The sequence below is a fragment of the Pleurodeles waltl genome, chromosome 3_1, assembly GCF_031143425.1.
Source record: "Pleurodeles waltl isolate 20211129_DDA chromosome 3_1, aPleWal1.hap1.20221129, whole genome shotgun sequence".
Taxonomy (NCBI): domain Eukaryota; kingdom Metazoa; phylum Chordata; class Amphibia; order Caudata; family Salamandridae; genus Pleurodeles; species Pleurodeles waltl.
In genome coordinates, this window is record NC_090440.1 from 718,005,990 (window position 1) to 718,028,725 (window position 22,736).

General features: G+C 44.2%; 1 protein-coding gene across 1 annotated transcript in view; it reads right to left on the bottom strand.

Moving 5' to 3' along the window:
* The window catches only part of RORA (RAR related orphan receptor A), a 225,525-nt gene that overhangs the window by 61,601 nt on the left and 141,188 nt on the right, over positions 1–22,736 (bottom strand). Inside the window, exon 2 of the mRNA XM_069223468.1 lies at positions 10,137–10,222. Within this exon, the coding sequence (XP_069079569.1) occupies positions 10,137–10,222 (86 nt within the window). The remainder of the gene's footprint in view (positions 1–10,136; positions 10,223–22,736) is intronic.

Genomic DNA, 22,736 nt, shown 5'->3' on the forward strand with positions numbered 1-22,736 from the left:
ATAAATATCCCTTGACTGTAGCCACTGCACAACCCCTCTGTGCCAGGGACAACGCAAAAGACAAGATATCCGATAAATGGGCACGTAAGGGGTCAATTTGCTTCTCTCCACACCAATTCACAAATTTAGCCCACCTATTAGCGTAGATAGATTTAGTGGAGTGTCGCCTGGCCGATAAAATAACATCCACTACGTCAGGTGGGAGAGAAAAGGAACTCAGGTTGCCCCGTTCAATCTCCAGGCATGAAAGTGCAGGCTCTGGAGGTGGGGGTTTAGAACCTGCCCCTGCGACTGTGAGAGGAGGTCTGCCCTGAGAGGGAGACGGAGCGGAGGGCACAGAGAGAGTTGTAGAAGGTCCGAATACCATACCCTCCTTGGCCAATCCGGAGCTATTAAGATGACTTGGGCCCGGTCTTGGCGAACTTTCCTCAAAACTTGAGGAATCAAGGGTATGGGGGTAACGCGTAAAGCAACTGGTCGCACCAGGTCATCTGGAACACGTCCCCCAACGTTCCTTGCACCGGATACTGGAGGCTGCAGAATAACGGGCAGTGCGAGTTCTCCTGAGTGGCAAACAGATCTATCCGAGGGAACCCCCACATCTGGAAGATTAGACGGACTTGATCCGGATGGAGACGCCACTCGTGATCGGTCGAGAAATGCCCACTGAGACTGTCCGCACGCACGTTCAAGACTCCGGCCAGATGTTTTGCTACCAAGCAAATCTGATGGTCCTTTGCCCAGGACCAAAGCCGTAGAGCTTCTCTGCAGAGAAGATGCGACCCTACTCCTCCCTGTTTGTTTATATACCACATCGCTGTAGTATTGTCCATCAGGACCTGAACCGACTGACCGCAAAGGGATGGGAGGAAGGCCTCGAGTGCAAGACGTATAGCCCACAACTCCAACAGATTTATATGAAACATCTGTTTTACTGGAGACCAAAGACCTTTGATCTCCAGGTCCCCCAGATGAGCTCCCCACCCTAGAGTGGAAGCATCCGTTATTACTGTGGCCACCGGCGGAGTTTGCGAGAACGGCCTTCCTCGGGAAAGATTGCCGTCCGCAATCCACCATTTTAAATCCGTGGCAGCATCTCTGGAGATCTTCACCAAACCCTCGAGATCCCCTTTGTGTTGAGACCACTGCTTCCGGAGGCACCATTGAAGAGCCCTGATGTGCCAGCGAGCGTGAGTGACCAGCAGAATGCAAGAAGCAAAAAGACAGAGCAGGCGTAGGACCTTGAGGACCGGAATGACCGGTCCACTTTGAAACATTGGAACGAACGCCTTAATGTCCTGAATCCGCTGAGGCGGAGGAAAGGCGCGACTCAATGTTGTATCTAGTACTGCCCCTATGAACAGGGGGCGCTAAGAGGGCTCTAGGTGAGATTTGGGCACATTCAGTGAAAAACCCAGGTCGAACAACAACTGGGTTGTCGACTGAAGGTGATGCAACACGAGCTCCGGAGACTTGGCTTTGATCAACCAGTCGTCCAGGTAAGGGAATACTGCTATCCCCTTCCTTCTGAGCTCTGCCGCAACCACCAACATTACCTTTGTGAAGACTCGGGGTGCTGAAGTAAGACCAAATGGAAGGACCGCAAACTGATAGTGCTGCGACCCCACTACAAACCGGAGATACTTCCTGTGCGACTTGAGTATCGGGATATGAAAGTAAGCATCCTGTAAGTCGACAGACACCATCCAATCTCCATCGTTCAGCGCCAAAAGCACCTGAGCTAGGGTCAGCATCTTGCACTTCTCCTGTTTGAGGAACCAATTCAAGATCCTCAGGTCCAGGATTGGCCTCAACCGACCATCCTTCTTGGGGATCAGGAAGTATCTTGAGTAACAACCCTGACCCCTCTCCTGCTCTGGAACCAACTCCACTGCACCTTTTGAAAGGAGGACTTGAATCTCCTGTTCTAGCAACAGGAGATGCTCTTCTGAACAGTAGGATGGGCGGGGCGGGATGGGGGGAGGAAACTCCCGAAAGGGAAGGGCATAGCCTTTCCCCACAATGCTGATGACCCAGGAGTCTGATGTTATAACCTCCCACTTGCGGAGAAAGTTCAATAACCTCCCCCCTACAGGAGTGGTGTGAGAAGCAATTGGTGGAAGGCTAAGGCTGCTTCCCATGCTGCACCCCTCCAGAGGAAGAGGAAGAGGCAGAGTGCTGCTGGGCGGCTCCCCTGTTTTGGACCCTACCTCTCCCCCTGTAAGATCTATAGGAGAGAGCAGAGGCGGGTTGTTGCTGAAATCTCCCTCGAAAGGAGGAGGAGGAGGAACCACGACCAAACCCTCGAAACCTCCTAAAAAGTCTGGAGGAAACAGAAGAGGAGGCCTGCAAGCCTAAAGATTTCGCTGTGGCCCTACTCTCCTTAAACCTCTCTAGTGCAGAGTCCGCTTTGGAGCCAAAAAGTTTATCGCCATCGAAGGGAAGGTCCAAGAGGGTTGACTGTACATCGGACGAGAAACCAGAGCTACGAAGCCAGGCTTGCCTCCTTGTAGCAACAGCAGTACCCATAGCCCTGGCTACAGAGTCAGTCGTATCTAGTCCAGATTGAATAACTTGGGTTGCCGCTGCTTGAGCATCAGAAACTAGGCTCATAACCTCTTGGGGCACCTCAGTATGAGACAACTTTATTTCGTCCATCAGGGCGTAAATGTATTTCCCTAAAATACAGGTAGCATTAATGGATTTTAAAGCCATGCTACATGACGAAAAAGCCTTTTTTTGATGAAAGGTCCATCTTCTTAGAGTCTCTGTCCGAGGGCACAGCTGGAAATGATCCTGGGGCAGACCGGGCTGAACATGAAGCTTGAACCACCAGGCTTTCAGGAGTTGGGTGCCTGGAGAGGAAGCCTGGGTCAGCAGGAGCCACTCGATATCTTCGAGCCACAGATCTGTTCACTGCCGAAGATGACACCTGCTTCTTCCAAATTTCCAGGATTGGATCCAACAGAGCCTCATTAAAAGGCAGAAGTGGCTCTGCAGTAGTTGGAGCAGGATGCAACACTTCAGTTAAAATATTAGGCTTAGGCTCAGACACCGGCAAAGGGAGGTCTAAAAAATCAGCTGCTTTCTTGATGACTGAATGAAATGTTGCAGCCTCCTCCGTATACTCTCCAGGTGATGACAAGTCCCATTCTGGAGAGGTGTCCAGACCACTGGCCGTGTCTAACCCATGGAGGTCTCCTTGAGATTCCTCAATCTCTCCTTCCTCTAACGCCTGTCTCCGATATTCTTGCTCCTCAAGGAGGCGAAGAGCAAGCCTCCTCGAGTGTAATCTTTCCTCAATCCTCGGCGTCGACATGGCTTCAGCAGACGTCAGAGCTTGACGCCGATCCTCGGATCCATCAGACGCCGGATCCATCGGCGCCATGGATTTTTTTGACGCCGAACGAGGAGACGGGCGGACAGGAGACTGTTCCGGTGCCGGAGCCACAGGTCTACTCGGCGTCACCGGCTGAGATGCTGACGCCGGCGCCGAGCCCACATTTCCCATGGGAAGGAAGGGCATAAAAGGTGCCGGTCGTAACGGAGCCGGAGGACCCATATTGAAGGGCAAAGGGCCCGAAGGACCAGCCGGTCCACCACCTGGAGCCATCTGCTGAAAAATCGAGAACATCGCATTCAAGAATGCGGAACTGTCGGCTCCAGGGGCCGGGAAAGCCGGGTACTGAGGAGCATGGGTTGGAGGCGACATCAACGCCGGTCCCGACGTCTGTAAAGCTGGAGAAAACTCCTGACGCCGAGGAACCTCGAATACAGAAGGAGGATTCACAGGCGACGTCGGCGAAGTCGGAGATGTCGGAGATGCCAACGGCGTCTGCGGTTGGGGAGAGATGGTGGGACTCACTTCCCATGTCTTCCGGCGTCGAGTTGAAGGCGACCTCGAACGCGATCTCTCCCTACTCGACCGACGTCGAGATTCTCGACGGCGCCGGGAGTCACGATGACGCCGATGCGACTTCGGAGAAGATGACTTGCGATGATGTCTTTTCTCTTTTTTCTTCGATTTTGCCAAAAAGAGCTTTGCCTCACGCTCCTTTAAGGCCTTTGGATTCATTCGTTGACAAGAGTCACATTTGTCAACGTCATGGTCGGAGCTAAGACACCACAAAAAGTCAGAATGTGGGTCCGTAACCGACATTTTGCCACGCACTCATTGCAGGGCTTGAATCCAGATTTTCTTTGCGACATTTTATCTTGTCTCAAAGAGAAAACAGCAAAAATAACTGTAACTACGTTGAGTAGTAACAGTAGCTCCCTCGAAGAATAACCGTTGTTCGAATGGCACAGAAAAAAGGGAACTGACGTCGGCACGTCGGCGAGGACCTCTTATTGCCTGTATGAAGTCAGACGGCGTCGCGTGGGCAATTGTGACGTCCTCGTCGACGTGCAGAAGCTAGAAAGAAGATTTCTGTTGGATGCTGGCGCAAGGGGAGTATTCAATAGGTGAGGAATCCACAGGTAGTTGTATCCATCAGAAAGACAAGTTTACCAAATTTGGTGGAGGCCCAACATGTGGCCATATCAGCAGGACCAATACACTGACATGGCGAACGGTGCTGAAAGTATGTCCATACTCATGCGCAATGGTTCAAGGAAAAGACCTTGGAATGAATACCTGACACCAGCTTCCAAAAGCATGGACACCCAGATTTGCCTCACCCTGACCCTGAAAAGCAGGGAACAAGTCCCAAAAGCGAAGGTGGGGATTGAATTAACATAGGCAATGATGCCACTTCATCAAGGGAAAGGATGTAAAAACCTTGTCATAATCGGGGAACAAGCTTTGCAGTCGAAATTGTATTTGCATGTAAATATGCAATGCACATTAGGTCAACAAATGGCTTTTCTATATTATATGGATTCACATGTGGCATGGACCACATGCTGTTTGGTGTTGTGCTGGTAGGCTTTTTCTATGTCTACTATTGAGTATACTGTAAAATCATGTCTTTCTACCTGTCACTGCAAAGCAATGAATGTTTGAAGCAACAAGTGAAGGTACATTTAAACAAGCATTGGAAAAGGCAATAGGTATGGCAATGTTCCCAGCCTTAAGGATTTGCCAATGTTTGTTTTGTTATGTGTTTTGTAAAACTTTATTGTTGGCAGAGTTGCGGGCCCTCACAGATATAAAAAAAAATTGGCTAAGAACTAACTTTTTTGGTCTTAAAAAGCACACAATGCTATATTATTACCTGGAACTGAAGGGAACTACTAAGTGTGCTGATGTGCGCCAAGTTAAAGAGCAGAATGTGTGTACTTACAAATTAAGTTAGCCAATGGCTGAAGTGTGCTGACCCATTGATTTCTACTGTACACTGTAGTGGACGGAAGAAAAATGTGAATAACAACAACCGAGTAATGGATGATGAGGGCTGGTGAAAGTCCCTATAAATAAGAATTTTATATGTGGTTTTATTCAAATCAAAAGGTCTTGGCAAATGCTAGACCTAAAAATGATTACATGCACCTATAAACATCTACACGTACCCGCCACACAACAAAACACAAACTACTAAACGCAAAGGGTGTTTTAAGAAACTGTACACTGCGGTTATGATCTTTATTTGAAACTCATCAAATGAATATCAGTGATGATGTGTCATGTAAAATGTTTTATGAGTGGAACATTATAGAAAGTGCACCCAGTGGCGCTCTGCCTGCACTGAAATCTGGGGGTTTGTGATCAATATATGTTTTTAACATAGCTCGGAGTAAGTAAAGCCTATACACAAATAGCAATATAACAGATATTATGAGTAACTGGAAATATAAGAACTCTTAAAGAGTATTTTAAATATTGTAACTCACACTTGTGTGCTCCACAGCCTATACAGCAGATAAGTAGCACAAATTAACATTTTATAAACATAAGGGCGGTAAGCTTGGTTGGTGCATTGAAAAGTGTGGTTTTACAGTCAGTAAAACAACTTGCCTGCATTAAAGCTACTGATGCTTGTGTGCTAACACTAGGACAGTCTTGACTCCTGCACCCCACCAGCAGTCATCAAGTATGCTATCACTGTAACAGCGGAGCTCTTCTGCCCTGCTCAGCTGCACCGTCTCCTCTCCTCTGCTCAGGTACAGGAGAACATATCTGCTTTATCCATTACTGGCACAGCCTGACCCATTGGCTCCAAGTATTGATAGCAGCGCCGTGCCCCACAAAGACTAATAACCTTGTAACGTGGACACGGTTCCAGGGGCAGTTCTCCAATTAGGTCAGGGGAGCGTTGCCTCACTCACCCCCCCCCCCCCCCCCCCCAGCAGCAGCAGCTGCAAACACTTACAAGGCAAGGATAATAAAGAGTGTTTATTATTGTTTCCTTATAAAGGGGCAGGGCCACAGGGGTGATAAGGAGTGAGGGGGAGTGCACAGCACTCTCCCTCAGAGCGCATGTGTGTTTGACCAGCCGTCTTGGGCCAGCCAAACACACATGTATGCAGTAGGCTCTCTCCATCCCGGCAACTCTGTTGCCGGGATGAAGAGAGCCTGCACAGGCTCTCAGTCTGCCTAGGAGCACCCTGGCTGGGCGCTCCGTGCCACTCCTGATGCTGCACTGAGCAGTGTCAGGATTGGCGGCAGGGCAGGCTGGGAACCTGTGCCTGCCTGCAGTGACGGAGGAGAGGAGCGGTGCGACACGACAGAGGAGGTAAGTGTTTATTATTATTTTTTTAATTTAATTTTTATTCCCACCAGACCCCCCCATTCTATGCCCACCTCCATCCCCACATGCGGCACAAGCCATGACTGCACCATCCCCCCTTGTGGAACTCCTGGGGGAATGGTTCTTGAAAGAAACTGAAGTTATGCTGGGTAAACAAATCAAGAATCAATGTTGATGTTGAACCTGGCTAACAGCCATCTCATGCACATACCACATATATTTTCATTTGGTCAGCGTGTTTTATTTGCTGTATTTTCTACCGATGTAAAGCGGTAACTTTTCCACTTAATGAAGACAAAAGGTTCATCATAAATAGATGTATGTAGACAAACCCCACCTTCATAGGGTGTATAAAGAAAATTAGGATTTAGGATACTTCATATCATCGGTCATCGCAACAATGCAAACCAAACAATGCCTTACAAGGCATTCTTAAAATCCTGAGTGTATGCTTCAAATCCAGGACTGCACCACCATCCAACCCTTTCAGGACACACTCCAATTCTGGGACTGCTCCAACATATCTGCCCAGAATGGGCTTCAATTCTAGAACATCACCATCTTTAAACACTTATAGGGCACTCTACACATCTAGGGCTGAGCAATCCTCAAAGACCAAAGGCTGCAGGGAATGTGCAATAGCCACTGACAGAGAATGTGCAATAACTTCTGTCAACACATATTGGTAGAAAAGGCAGTGTAAATACGGTGCGCATGAGTAGGACTATTCTACTGGTAAAACTGAACTTCCTTTCATATTCTAAGAAAGGGCTGGGAAAAGAGACATACGAAAGAAACTGAAGATTGTATATGGCTCTAGCACAGCACGCTGTAGACCATCTTGAACATAGCAAGTTCTGGTGGATATACATATCTCATGAACAAGTGGGCAGCAAGGGTTCAATTCCGAGACAATTGTGGGTGCTCCTGTATAACTCCCCACCTACCTCTTACGGTCATTTTCCCAATTTTCTAATAATGTTTAATTTTTTATTTCTCTGTGCCAGAGCTATCCTAGGTTCTCTCTCCATGGCAGATGCCTGTTCTGATTTAGTGTCCTCAATCTTAATCAAATGTGAAATGAATAAATGCAACATTTACAGATTGTGAGCTGCATGTAAGGAACCAAACCGCCTACTACTCTGATCTCCATTCTGTGGGCCTCTGTGGGCCCCTAGCTCTTGTACAGAAACACCCACTCTTCGGTCTTCTTGGTCCCCAAAAGACACCAGGAGAATGTGGAAATGTTGTTTTAACAGGAGGCTGATAGTGATTTATTTATGTATTTCTTGAGTACCACTTCCGGTCTATGTCAGAGGCCACTGAAGATTGGGCAAAGAGGTTCTCACAAAGGTTCCTCCTGTTCACAAGTCTGCAGCACTCGTCTAGCTGTAGAACCCTCTGATCAGTTTGCTCCCTGAGAACAGCAGCTTCAAGGAACATGGAGAGTAATCATGTATCGCCTCTGAGTTTGAGTTTACGGGTCGGACAGGCATGCCTTCTCAATTGTTTTACAGTTTTGTCAGCACTGTAATTCTTTTTCTGTGGTTACAATGTCCTTTAATGGTTTTCTGTTGGTTTTATGCTAAATCGAAGTCTATCTCCAGGTATTCCCACAAAAAGTGTAATATACAACCAATAAGAAAAATGATAGTCTGTATTAAGATAAAAATGATGGATCACTTGAAAAGCAATGGGCAGCATTTGTACAGTGTTTATTCCTTCATCTCCTCTCTAATCGAATTTGCATACAAATACGTTTGTAAGTGTAATGAAATTGTATTCTTAAAATAAACTCCACTGTCATCTGAAGATCCTGAATGTTTTGAAACCAGCAAAGTTACATTCTGAAAGATACTCTAAGGTGTCTCTTGGAAACAGTGAGATCATCAGCAGTAGACTGTGAATAGACAAGAGGACGGTTAGACAGCAGAGCGCCAGTGCTGCCCCGAAGGAACAACTATCAAGGGTGAAGCAGCTGCTGCCAGGCAGTGGGGCCACGTGATACCCGGTGCAGAGTACAATGGATCTTCTAAGCTCGACAATGAGGACAGCAATCTGCAGCCAGCACAAGGGCCAGCTGACCGCCCTGGTTAGGCGAGGCTAGACTTGCCTAGGGAGAGGGCAAGAAAGGAACATCTGGAACCGGGTACCAATGATGGCACCTGAGAAGATCAGGAGATAATGGTTATATTTTACTTAAAAGAATCTTGGTACAATTTCCTAGAAACTGTTTGACTGTAGAGCAGTGTCCACAAAACGTTGTATTACCTATAGCACACCACACATGTTCACCACAGAATCTTGACTGCATTTGCTACTAAAGAAGAGGAATTCCAGCTGGTAAATTCAACCATTTCCTAAAGTACTAAAAGCCCCAACCTGTCCAACTTAACCTCTGCAGTTTAATGGTGTAAATACTTTATAACTTTTGTGTACCATCAGGCTAGGTATAGAAAAGGCTGCAATTCATATTTGATATAATACAAAGTAATAATTATTGATAACATGAAGTATTAGTTAAATGCTCTACACATTATAAAGTTGAAAGGAGAGCTGGAGGAATTTTGAAATATATTTCTCCTGAAATCAATCTATTTTTTCTTACTTATGAGATGCAGCTCAATGCTGGAACAGTTGGCAAGATAAAAAAAAAATTAACCAATGTAAATATTTTACATCGAAAAAGTCAAAGTAAGGATAAAAAATAAGATATTAAAGAATATACAAGCATGATTAGTTCAATTATACACAATAATAAAAAACATATTTACAAAAAATCTGACTGAAGAAATGTGTTTAAGGCTTTTGGAAGGGCATCAGTGCAGGAAGCATGATATTTTTCAACCATTACTGAGTTACACACCATATAGCCACCACTACAAGAGTTGAGATGAAAATGTAGCCTTCCAAAGCTCTGGGATATTTACTCCATTTTCATCCTAGTGGATCATGGAACCTCTGTGAATCAAAACAGGTTCAGCCAGCTAAATCGGCTGTGCAGAAGAACTGCTCTGAATATGAGGTAAAATTTAAAGCGTATTGTGTGGTTAATAGGAGGTTGGAGCAGGTAAATCAGACTAGAGGAGAGGTGCTCCTACTGACCTTTCAAAATACAGTGCTCTCTCGCTGAGAAATCTCATGGGTTTCTGTGCAATGTCAGACTCTGAACACCTCCTTGCCATCTCTGGCAATGAGTCCACTCTTACTTTTTTGTTTGGCGCTTGGCATTTCCTATATCTCTTGAACCTCATTGGAGCCAGCTTCCACAAACCCTATGTTGAAGGAGCAAGAACTCATTAACTGTAAGAGATCAATGGCCATATGTACGAACACATTTTGCCATTGACACAGAATGGGAAAAACCCTTTGCTACATCTGGCCCCAAGAAACTAATACAAAATCCGAGGCTAAAATCTGATTTTTGAAGAGAACACATGAGCTCACCTTGCAGCCTTCACATGTAATAACGCCGTAATGGATTCCTGATGATTTGTCTCCGCAGATCTTGCATGGAATAATTTCAATTTGAGCTGAAACAGAAGCACACGGCCGGTTAATTACAGCTGCTCTTAAACGCCTCATAAAGAGCATTCCCACATCAGTATTTGTACAGTGAAAACTAATAACCTGCTAAACATCAAACTGAATTAAGTATTCATTGTTGAACTGTGCAGGCCCCCCTCAGGACTCCAGACTAAATTATGGCTGCTCCTTATACAATAGCTTTCGGGTTATTAAAATGGCCCATTCGAGAAGGTCTTTAAGAGCCCTGAAGAAGGCTGGAATCAGCATTTCAATGTCAAACACAAACTGGGGAGTTGGTGTTGCGTTAAGGAGAGTCAAACGCTTCCTCCCCAATGCATTCCTTCGACTGCATGATTTGGAAAGGTCTTCGGGTCAGGCTGGCAGAACCCCCTGGACACAATAACAAAGATGCAGCATATTAAACCGGGTGCCGCATGCAATCACACTGCACGAGGTGTGGCTGTATTGTAATAACTGCTCCCTGATTCACTTGCCTCAGGCCTTCGATCACTCAAGAACGGCTGTTAGATGCTCGCCTCCCTGGGGAAGCTTCACCTTACTCCAGACCCAACCTTCTACAACACGAGGCGCAGCTGGCACAGGCCACCTTTTCCTGTGCTTTACTACAGCTCAGTACCTCTCAGACTGTGGAGAAAGTAACCGTGCTACTTTAAAATACATATTCTTGCTGAAATACAAACACACCAATAGACAAAATGTTTTATGTTGTACAATTATTTCTAGTTCTTGCCTGGGTTTGCCCGTCTTCAACCAACGTACATAAAGCAAGCTAATACTGCACGCAGCGCAACTTCCACCCTGGTGCTCGGACTCCTCACCCTAGGAGGAGATCTCTCGGCTAGGACAAAGAAGCCTCCTGACCACAAACAATGAAGGGACTGGCACTACTACAGAGCCCCTTGCAGGCCAGATTTAGGGATAACCACATGTACCCCAAAGTGGTCAGCAATCGCAAGTCTCAATTTAATGACTGGATCCCAAGGACAGGAGGCTGGATGAACTGGTAGTCTGCATCATGGCCCCGGCCTTTTATACACAGAGTTTGCAATAAAGTATGCATGTCTGTAAGTTTGCAAGATAAAGCTGCAGATGTGTAAGCTCACATGACAGGAGATGGTTAGCTGTACGTTTGTAAAAAAAACTTAGATTTGTGTCTATAAGCTGGTAAGAAATTACCTTTGCACAAAAAAACTGCAGGTGTCATCAGCTCCCTTAATGCCGCCCAAGGAAAGTGTTAGCAAAAAGTAACCAGCTAGACAGAGAGAAGCAAGTGCCTCAGGCAAGTGTGAAGCTACAGAAGTAGACATGTGAACACAGCCTGAATGAAGGGCCCGTAGAAACACAGAAGACACTGATTAAAAGATTTAAGCCCCCAAAGGGTCAAGATGCAAGGGATGACTTTTACTGGGGAGTAATTTGCACATCTGCATTAACTCAATGACAGAAAGGTCAATCCAACATAGCAGATTCAAAACAGAGAAAGCAAAAGAACAGCAACAAGCCACATTGGTGTGGTCAGTTGGCACCAACACGACCAAAGCAACACAAAAGGATGATGGACGGGGGCCTGAAACTTTTCAAACACTCACCCCCAGACACAGATCTGGGTTTCATCCATCATTTTTCTGCCCACCATGCCACCTGACTGGGCAGTTCGGGCTGGACTGTTCCCCTGGGGAGCAGGGTCAAGACTGATTTGAATATGGCTCACTTAAGCACACAACTAAGCCCATAAAGTTGTCAAAGTGATGCTCACCAACAGCACAACCCACACTTTCCCTAACCTGTGCTTATTTTAGCCAGGTGAGAAAAAAAAACACTGCAAGGATAGCATGTTTAAGTATAGCTTGCTTGAGCACTAAACACCAAAGCAGAACCGCACAGTGTCCAGACTCCAGTACCCCTAATGGACTGATCTAATGGTAGGTGTGAGCTGTACACAAGGCATAGCTGATTCGGGTTTACAACGTTACCTACTAATTCAATGCTTTGATGCCAGGGAAACACACCAACAGGAGCCGAAGGCGTGAAGAACAAACAATTTACCTTAGAAAACAGACCACGCATATTTATTTTTTCAGTGAAAACTACAGTTTTTAAATAACTACCTAGTTCCACACGTTTCTTTAATAATCTTGACAGTGAGTCATTGCTTAGTTGAATAACCCTTTTATTTGTGGAAAACATATGTGATTTACAAAACGTAAAATTTAAATAAAATTAGGTTTACAAGTTTTCCATGATTAAGTTTATTTGCTGATTTTGTACATCGGTTATGTAGAAAAGAGACTAATTCAGACCTCTCATAAAATATACACGATCATAAATGTGCACAATGTCACATTTTTAATGTATCTAAATCCAGAGTTGGTTTCTTTTCAAGAGTGGGGAGCGTCGCCCCTCCCCCCCACCCGCTGCAAGCTGCGCAAACAAAAATAAAATAGCAATGAAGAGATTTCATTGCCATTTTAATTTTACCAGTGTAGCGCGCACCAGCCCAGAGACATGCTGGGCGTGTCTTCTGCTGCTGACTGGCAGCAGAGGACTGGAGCACTGGCTTGACTGGATGCTCCAAGGTGTGAAAGTCACTTTGGCCAGCTGTTTTGAACTGGCCAAAGTGACATGTACACTTTGAAGTTCTTCCCTTAAGTTTCCCCCTTGTGAAGAGGCGGGCAAGCAACTGAAGGCTTAAGCCAGAGGACTGTCTCTGGCTCAACTCAATGTTTTCTTAGACCCTTGAGCCAAAAAAAGCCAGGCTTTCTTGTGGCTTCTGGTTACCACTCACAATCTACCCGCATGCGCAAGAAAATAAAATCAAAGTTTTAACCTTTAATGCTAAAAAGGAGAACAATAGGTAGCTATCGAGCTGCTGAATCGTCTAAAGTGAATCCTGAAAACCTGGGATCAATCCTGGCTTCCCTGCTTTACCAAATTATGTGATCCTAGGCAAATATTTTACTTCATTGAGACTTCCTTGTTATCACATATGAAAGCACCATCAAATATGTGAATTTGGGATGTGCATTGTACAAAAATCTCTTGTGTTCTATTTAATGGACTATAATGTTGCTCCATGTATAAGATGAATCTAAGCACATGACAAGTGACTGTCCTCTTAGTTCACTAGTGGTATTGTCGTAAGGCTGGGGCAGCTATGTTTTTAAGTTCACTTCTAATAAATATCTCTCAGTGCAAGGGTCTAATCTGCGTACTAAGTTGAAAGACTTCTGCCTGTTAAAGAAATGTTGTTTTTTTAAATTTTGAAGAGACTTTATCATATTTGTATGTTATTTTTTGCATACTTTGCATGCTATTGTCAGTGCTCAGCTCGCGTATGGGTACTTAAACCCATGCTACATGTTTGGCTCAGCTCTGACTCAACTCTCCCCCGCCCACCTCTACCCATACCAGTACTTAATTTGTGCTGGTGTTTGCTGGTGTTTAGCCCTGGCACCTACTTTTTAACAGCTGCACTTTGACAGTCTACCACATAATGGAGCCGTTTGATTATTTTTTAAACGAGCACATCAACAGAGTAATATCAATTTACTATTCAATTAAAAATATAATACCATTGCTCCAATTCCATTTATACAGCTTTGGGTGACTTGGAATAGTCCAAACTTCCCCATTTTTAGAAGTGTGATGGTTAGTGAATAGCACTCGTAATAGTATAAAGCAGCCCTGGCAGGTGCAGTGGGTGGCAGGCTGCAGTGGTCTCCTGAAAAACACCTAGGGTCCTAGTACTTACTTTCTTTTTTTTTTTACAAATTTAGAACTGACCCTATGTAGCCCCCATTCCTGGACCAGAGTATTTAGTGGATTCCTGGTATGGTGATGGTAAAGCGGATGGGATGTGCCAAAAGCCAGTTGTTTTTATCAGCATTATGAACCATCTGCACTCGAACATATTTCGATTTCGTGAGTACTTTACCAAACCAGTGTGTAAAACATATCTTCTTTTAAACGGGGATCCCCGCACAATTTTCCTGCACTACACGAGGTTATTGTGCATTATGCTTCTTTCGTGCCAAGAAGCAAGGCATGACTGATGATTATACGCTTACATTACAATGCACCATTCTGCTTTATAATACGGTTAATCCACCGTTATTTTCAGCTTCACTGCATCGTTGCTCATGCTCGACCTTGCAACTCTGTGTAATTCATACAGGCTCAAAAAACACACACCCTTATTTCAGCACGAACCGAGAGAATATCCCTATTACCCGAAGAGAACGACAGAGGGCAGCAAAACTCCAATTATACTTGCTCGCCAGCTGGCTAATGCTGATAATCACACAGAAAAAAACATACCGCGCGCTGATCACCGTGAAATCCTTCGCAGGAACTGGAAGGAGTGGGTGCAATGCAAAAGGTTCGTTGTGCACATACTCAAGTGAAATTCATTGAGCATTGCAAATGAAAACAGTCCTTGAACAGAGGCAGCTGTGCAATGGTTCTTTACTGCAGTGTCAACCGTGACTGGATCTGCATATTAGACAAACGACCGTACTTGGGGTCAGTATGAATTGGCAAAGCAACTCATCGCGTATTAAGTTATTGCAGTACCAATCGAACCGTTCTTAAAAGAAAAGGGGTCGGAGGGCAATGTTTGAACCAATACACACACAAATGCTAACAAACAATGCAGGCATGTATGATCATTTAATGATACCCATCCTTAAAAAACACACAAAGCAAGGAATGTAGAGTCTGTTATAAGAAGCTACGTGCTTCTGCTGTTAAAAATATAGCATTCATTTACAGTACATCAAGTTAATATCGGTAATGGCTGATCACGTTTAACATATGGAAAATGGGTCGTGAAAAAAGTGCGGTTTTCTGTCCTGGGATTTCAGGTGTTTGTTACCAAGTTATGCCTGTAATAGTGCTTCGAAGACGTTTGCTGACTATATTGGGCAATACAAAACGAAGCAAAATGCAACACATTGGAACATTTCTATTAGAATACTTAAAGCCCATTAACTGTATATACCTCCTTTTGCACACTTTAACAATGTATAAAGTCATTCAAAAAAATTACGTTCGCTTGGCGTGTACCTTTAAAAAAAGTAATTTCTAAAAGTTTGTTATTATCTAGTAAGGTTTTTTTTTTTTTTTAAATAAAGAATGCCTTGATGCTAATACATTGATACCAAAATAATAGACTACGTGTAAGAGATATTTAAAAAGAGGTTGCTATGAATGGGTTTCTACTTTTGACCAGATTAAAGTAATAAAAAAAATAACGAGGTAACTTTGGATTTTAACCGTATACTACTGCCTGGGCCGAGACATCCACGTCATTTGGTGCCTATGACTAACTGCAAAATGAAAAGTACCAGACCACTGAAAATGGTTGCAAAAAAGTAGCATAAATATTTCATATTAACGTCATTCATTGTGGAAATGTGTCCCCCAGACACTGCAAGCTGTCACTGGGACCGTACTAGCAGAGGTCAGTCATACCAAGATACTTTGCTGTTGGCTATGAACTACCAGGAGGAACCTGGAGCAGGCCGACACGCGAGACTGTAGAAAGTTAGGAGAACAGAGGTGGTGGGGAGAGGACGCAGCCGGGTCCACCAGAAACAATGCAATACTGTGTCAGCGATATATCTACAAGAATAACCAGAATGGTGGAACAATTAGTAGATATACTAACTCAGGAAAGGGTTATGGAATACATTGACGTTGAAGAAGGGTAATGGACCAATAAAAGCATAGCTTTGCTAAAATAGAGTCATGTCAGCTAAAGCTTTGGTAAAGTACAGTTAGAGGATCTGTTAGAAATGGGGTTTCTGGATGGCTAGGTTATGTACCTTAGCCAAGCAAAATTCACTCACTCTAGTCAGGGTAAGTCAGAAACACAACTCAAACTAACCTGTGCTCACCCTCTGGTAGCTTGGCACAGAGCAGGCAGGCTAAACTTAGAAGGCAGTGTGTAAAGTATTTGTGCAATTTACCCCCACTGTGACCCAACATACGCACCACAAAAAGGACTCCACACGGGTGTATAAAAAAATAATTCATATCTTTATCTTCTCAGGTAATGCAAAAACGACAATCCATTCAACAATATGCAAGGTGATTCATTCTGGCAGTACCTTAAAAAATGCGAAGTGGTAAGAGTTTAGATAGTGATGCTCTGGGATAGGAACCGCCGTGAGGCTTTACTCAGGCACAAATGTATGGTTTGGGTGTCTAGTGCAATCTGGAAGTGTCACGATTCAGTTACTTTCCATGGGGGTGAAGCGCCTCACCTCAAATAACTACGGTAATCCTTCTGGACGCGCTCTCAACAGGCGAGTGCCCGGGGATGGTGTCGCTATTGCGGTGTGGTGCCTCTCCTCATAGACAGGGATGCTGCTGTGGGCGAGTGGGAAGGCAGCGGGGACCGGGCGAGGAGTTCCTTGTGGGGTCCAGAAGTGTACTATTGAGTGGGTCAAGGGGCCCACTACATATACAGGAAAGTGCCTTTGATGTGGGGGATGACTAACAAAGAAGGCTTGATGAAGTGTGCAAGTCCCCCTTTCTAGTCAGTCTCAGCTCCAGACAGGCAGTGGGAGGTAATCAGCCCGCTTGTGTAGACCCCAGCCCTTACCCTTTGAGATGCAAGTGTGAGTTCCTCCCCACCCCTTCCCCAGGAAGACCCATCAATATGCAGCTATAACTGAGTATCCTGTGTTGGGGTGTCTGAAGAGGATGCACAAGTGGAACTGTCACCCCACCCAAGCCAGACGTTTATTCAAGGGAGGATGTAGGCTCACAGGGCAGTGAGTGCAGAGAAATGTCCAATTTCTAAAAGTGGCATTTCTAGACAAGTAGTAATAAACCCAACCTTATCAATAATGAGGATTTACTATTACCATTCCAATGGTACTAAACATGACCCAGCCACTCCTCTCAGATCAGGAATTACAACTTAAGGTTTATCATAAGGAATTTCTAATGCTGGTCTAGGAGAGGGGTAGGCCTCACAAAAATGAAAAAGCACTTGAGTGGGGTTTTCATTACCAGAACATGGAAATAGCACTTTAGGGGCTACTTAGATGTAAGCAAAAGAGGAGTGTAAGACTTGGCAAGGGGTTTTAAATGCCAAGTCGGCGTGACAGTGGGACTGCGCCTGCAGGCTCTGCAGTGGCAGGCCTGAGACAGGTTTTCCGGGCTACTTAGGTGGGTGGCACAATCAGTGCTGCAGGCCCACTAGTAGCATTTAATTTACAGGCCCTGGGTGTGTGATTTCCCACTCTACAAGGGACTAACAGTTAAATTAAATATGCCAATTGTGAGCATACCAATGTTGCAATGTTTTTAGGGAAGGAGCACAAGCAACTTAGCACTGATTAGCAGTGGTAAAGTGCTCAGAGTCCTACGGAAACAAAAAGATATGGCAACAAAACAAGAGGGAAATGCAAAAAGGTCTGGGTAAGACCACCTTAAGGATGCCTGGTCTAACAGGATCAGACACCGATCACCCCCAAATACTGAAAGGTTATTTAAGAGTGACTATTGAAGATAAAATATCAGGCTAAACCTGTGCAGTGACCAACCAACAGGAGATTTGTAACTTGGCACTGAATGGTGGAAAACTGCATCAAAATCAGCATTAGAGTCTCTGCTAAAAGTAAACTCACCTAAACCTCACGAGCAAAGGTTTATTATGCTGCTGCACAAACTAGTCATTCTGGGTGCATGCTCGAGTCGTATGAAAAACGTATTCCACAAAATTATGTAAAAAGTCCAATGAAGAGGGTACATCGACAAACATCATGCGGCTATGATTCCAGCCGTTTCCAGTCAAAGAATGCAGAAGATACCGACTCATACACGCAACAGAACCATACCACTCGAGACTTTGTAAGTATCACAAGGAGACAATTTTGCTTCTTCTGTGGTGCTGCACTGGAGTCAAAGACGAGAGACAGTAGATTTTTCACATGGAACTAAGTCTCGAAATATGGATCTGGGGCCAGATGCAGGAAACAAATAGCGAGTCGCAAACGGCAAAAATTGCCGTTTGCGACTCGCTATTCGCGTTTCCCAATGCAGAAATGCATATTGCGAGTCGGTACTGACTTGCAATATGCATTTCAGAATCGCAAATAGGAAGGGGTGTTCCCTTCCTATTTGCGATTCTGAGTGGTATGCAATACCATTTGCGACCGCATATGCGGTCGCAAATGGTGTCGCAGTTACCATCCACTTCAAGTGGATGGTAACCCACTTGCAAATTGGAAAGGGTCCCCATGGGACCCCTTCCACTTTGTGAATGGACCCACAAATATTTTTTCAGGGTAGGTAGTGGTCCAAGGGACCACTACCTGCCCTGAAAAAAAAAACGAAACTAAAGGTTTCGGGTTTTTTTTTAAGTGCAGCTCGTTTTCCTTTAAGGAAAACGGGCTACACTTTAAAAAAAAAAAACTGCTTTATTGAAAGCAGTCACGAACATGGAGGTCTGCTGACGACAGCGGGCCTCCATGTTTGCGAGTGCCTAGACTCGCTATGGGGCCGCAATTAGCGACCCACCTCATGAATATTAATGAGGTGGGTCATTGCGACCCCATAGCGAGTCGCAGACGGTGTCTGAGACACCGTACTGCATACCAATTTGCGAGTTGCAAATTGCGAGTCGCAGGGACTCGCAATTTGCAAGTCACAAATTAGCATTTTGCTACATCTGGCCCCTGGTACAGAAGACATTTTTGAGTTATCCCGCTTTGGGAAGTTTATAAGAACATTTTTTTATGAAATTACACGCAAACCCAGGACTTGTAGAAGCTACTTTCCCTGTTAAACAACTACCCCAGGTCTCTGATTTCAAACTTTATATGCACGTGTTTCTTTTTTTCATTGCTGCTGTACTGTTAAAATCTGAATTATTTTAACAATAAACTAATCCACTCATTATTTTTAAAAAAACTGTTTTCTGACTGGCTGACAACAGATATCCATTAATGATAATATGGGCGGGATTGCTCTCGTCTTGAGAAAGGGACTGAAATGCTGGTGTTTCACATTCAAAACTCAATAGCTCTAGTTTAAGCCTGGGTGAAATGGACCTACACCAGTCTAATTTGCGTAATTTCGGGAATTTTGCATTACACTTGTTAGTTTAAAGTGCTGAAATTTTGCTGTTATGCCACTTTGCATAACTATGTTTCGTTGGCACTAAAAAGTTATCAGAAACCGCGCAAATCATTGTAATTTGTGGCACACAAGAACAAAAGAATGCCAGTGGCTGCTGATTATATAATGGTTTAAAGTTAGATTCATTTTACGTACCTGGTGTGGAACTAATGATTGTACAATACGTGCAACAGCGGCCTCCCACCACCAGACCAAAGACTTTGAAAGAAGTAGCTCCAACTCATCTGCTGGATAATGACGAGGGAACCTGAGATAGGACAAACACAATCCTACTGGTGTGTTGGTGGGGCACGAATTAATGCCATGGGGAATCTTCTACTAAACTCCGACAAATATAATTCCTTTTTTTGTCTTTAGGGTTTGCTACAGACAGACCTACGCAGCTGGTCCAATTTCAGGACTAGCACAAAAAAGTTCTGCTGAGGGCAATTATTGATTCTAATGTACACCGCTTACGAATTTGTGAAACATAAAATGTAAGTGTCACACCTATGATAGTATTGAAGACGAATAATATTAATCACATTATCACTCTCTCCTCCCCATACTACATGATCCACAGTGACTACATAATACAGAAAGAGAAATACTCCTCAAGTTCATCCGAAGACTAACACATGGAAATTTACACTCGCCACACAGGAAAACAAGAAAATGCACCCCTTGGGGCTCAAAAGGTGCCCTCCAACTACATTTTGAGAAGAAGATGTTTTTATATCTTAAAAGGAGCTTAAAACAATAGAACCCAAGTGCATGTACCTTACATTGGAATAAATACACAAAACATGGTGAAACCAAGCGATTACTTGAAGCCTAAAAAAAAAAATATCAACAGCTTTAGGATATTGCAAAAAAATCACCCTTTTTAGTGTAGGTCCTGCATTTGTGTAAGTAATATAGCAACGTGCAGACAGTATTTGCCAGATCACGTTAATTGATGTGTAATCAGTACTGTAATATGCTGGTTTATTTTTCATTGTTGACTGTTGTGCTAAACTAAATAAATTTAAATGTAGTACACTGTTTTTAACGACAAAAGCGCCAATTTCCCTGACTCCATGCTTGTGGTCCAGTCTACCGGGTCTTTGAACCAGTAATCAGCACGCTTCCACATACATGGTATTTATGGCTTAGATTCTCATTTAAAATATATATATTTACAGTTTAGCAGATGCTGCCTGTGTTTTTCCACTGCTAAACCTGCAGAAGCGATTCTCTTTTATATTAATGTTCTAAGAAGTCATAACAGCACTGAGGGAGTTTGCCAACAGACAGAGTTATTGCGTAAGAGCACGCTGCAGGCACAGGTGCGCTCTGGAAGTAGGTACTACTGCTTGGAGAAGGCTCGCATCACAAACAAGTCACTTAGTATTGCACCCTTGAGCCAGGTTAAGTCACTTGAACATACTCTTTTTCCAGACATTTTAGAGCCACAAAATATCCAGAATCTGCCAATAATGTTTGTCCATACACCCACCATGTTTTGAGGATTCCACCAACTGTTTCACAGCTTACAGAAAAGCATAACCTTCCTCTGCACTGACAGTGTACCCTGACATTGGCATAACCCAACGCGTCATTAAAAGACAGTAATACATTGCAACCAAATGGTGCACTTCGAAGTAGTCCACGCCTTCTACAAATATTCAAAATAAGACACAAAAAATAAAGTCTTTATGCTGCGAGGAAATAAACTGACACGCTGATCCAACCTTGTATTGTGTGAATATTGTAGGTAAAATAGTTGGCAAGACTGCTAACATGCTCTTGATCAGCAAGTATCCCTAAATGTGAATCATCATTCCATTTAGACCACCACAGGAGAGCGTCAATTCTGCTCCAGAGCCAGGAAAAAATAACAATATCACGAGCCAGAGTTTTACACCTGGCCAGCCTCAAGGCTTGCATATTCCACTGCATGCTGCCAGGAACAGCATCTGGGCCCACCATCTTAACTCTTCTCATGAATGTCTGATTTCATTTTCACTGCAGCCTCTGATCTGCCACAGCGTCCCTGTGCTTTGCCCATTGACTCTTCTTCCAGAACCACACTCCATTCCTTCGATCTGCTCTGCTAGAATGTAATCATAACATATAATTATATTGTGCCACATTCCACCAGCACGACTTGAGTCATCGTCGTAAATAAAGCAGGCATCAAGAGCCTCTACAATGATCACGCAAGCAGCCACATTAAAATATGCTATAAGAATAAACCTCATTGAGCTAAAAGCCCTGAAACATAATAATGGGCAGAGAGGAAAGACTCAAAAACCAGCCTCTTGTGTAACTGTTGTCCACGCTGGACAACTGATCACTATGCCGAGGAATTAAATACCAAAAACAGCAACAAACCCCCCACATACTGGACACTTCATGGTCATCTTTTGTGATTGTCATGGGTCAAGTCAACAACAAGAACCTTGAGAAATATGACAACTTGTTACACTTCCAAATATCACAAGAACAGCCAACTCACGGTTGTGCTTGGATTCATTTATACAAACATATGACAGACATTATTCAAATAACTGGAAACACTGTATCAGTGCATGGTCAGCTAGGTCTTTTAACTGTGAAGAAACACCAAAGGTACAACAACCACTGTCACAAGTCGATCTCTCTCTCTTGCAATATGGAAATCAAGAGACGTGCATGCCATTAACTGGGTATAGTGAACACAGATCCATTCACCCAGGACTACCAAAGCCCTAATCTACAATGACAGAGTGATGCACTGACTCCCTTTCACTTCTGCCATTTTGCGTTTTTCTTTCATGGCTTTGCATAATATTTCCCCACCCCAACCCCTCTTTATACTGTGAACTTTTCCTGGATGGTTGTGGGGAGGCCTAAAGTGGCATCAAATTCAGCCCCTACCCAACACCCTGTCAAACTAAGCCTCTGCAACTACTTACAGGTGACTTGCTTTTCCTTGCTGCTCCCTCTGCGGTTTGTCAACTCTCACTACCTACTCCTCATTACCACAATCGTGGCTGTGCGCTTTCTCTATCATGGCATTCTTTCAGAGGATGCCTGCTCCTCCCTGTGTGTGCTCCTGGACCGACCAGTCTCTCTAGCTCCCTTTCCTTTGAACATGAAAGAAACACTTTACAGCATGGTGGAGGACAGCATGCAATTAAAAGTGGGTAGTGTCATTTGGCAAGTTCTTATCATGCTGACATCCAACTTCTCAGTGAAGTTGGATGTCAGCATGATCGTTTTAGCAATGTTATTGATATGCAATATTTTCTTCAAGAGATGTTTTACAAGCTAAAGTACTGCAAAAATGTAATTGGAACCTTTCAAGTCACCAGTCACCCACAGCGCAACTAGAACACACCC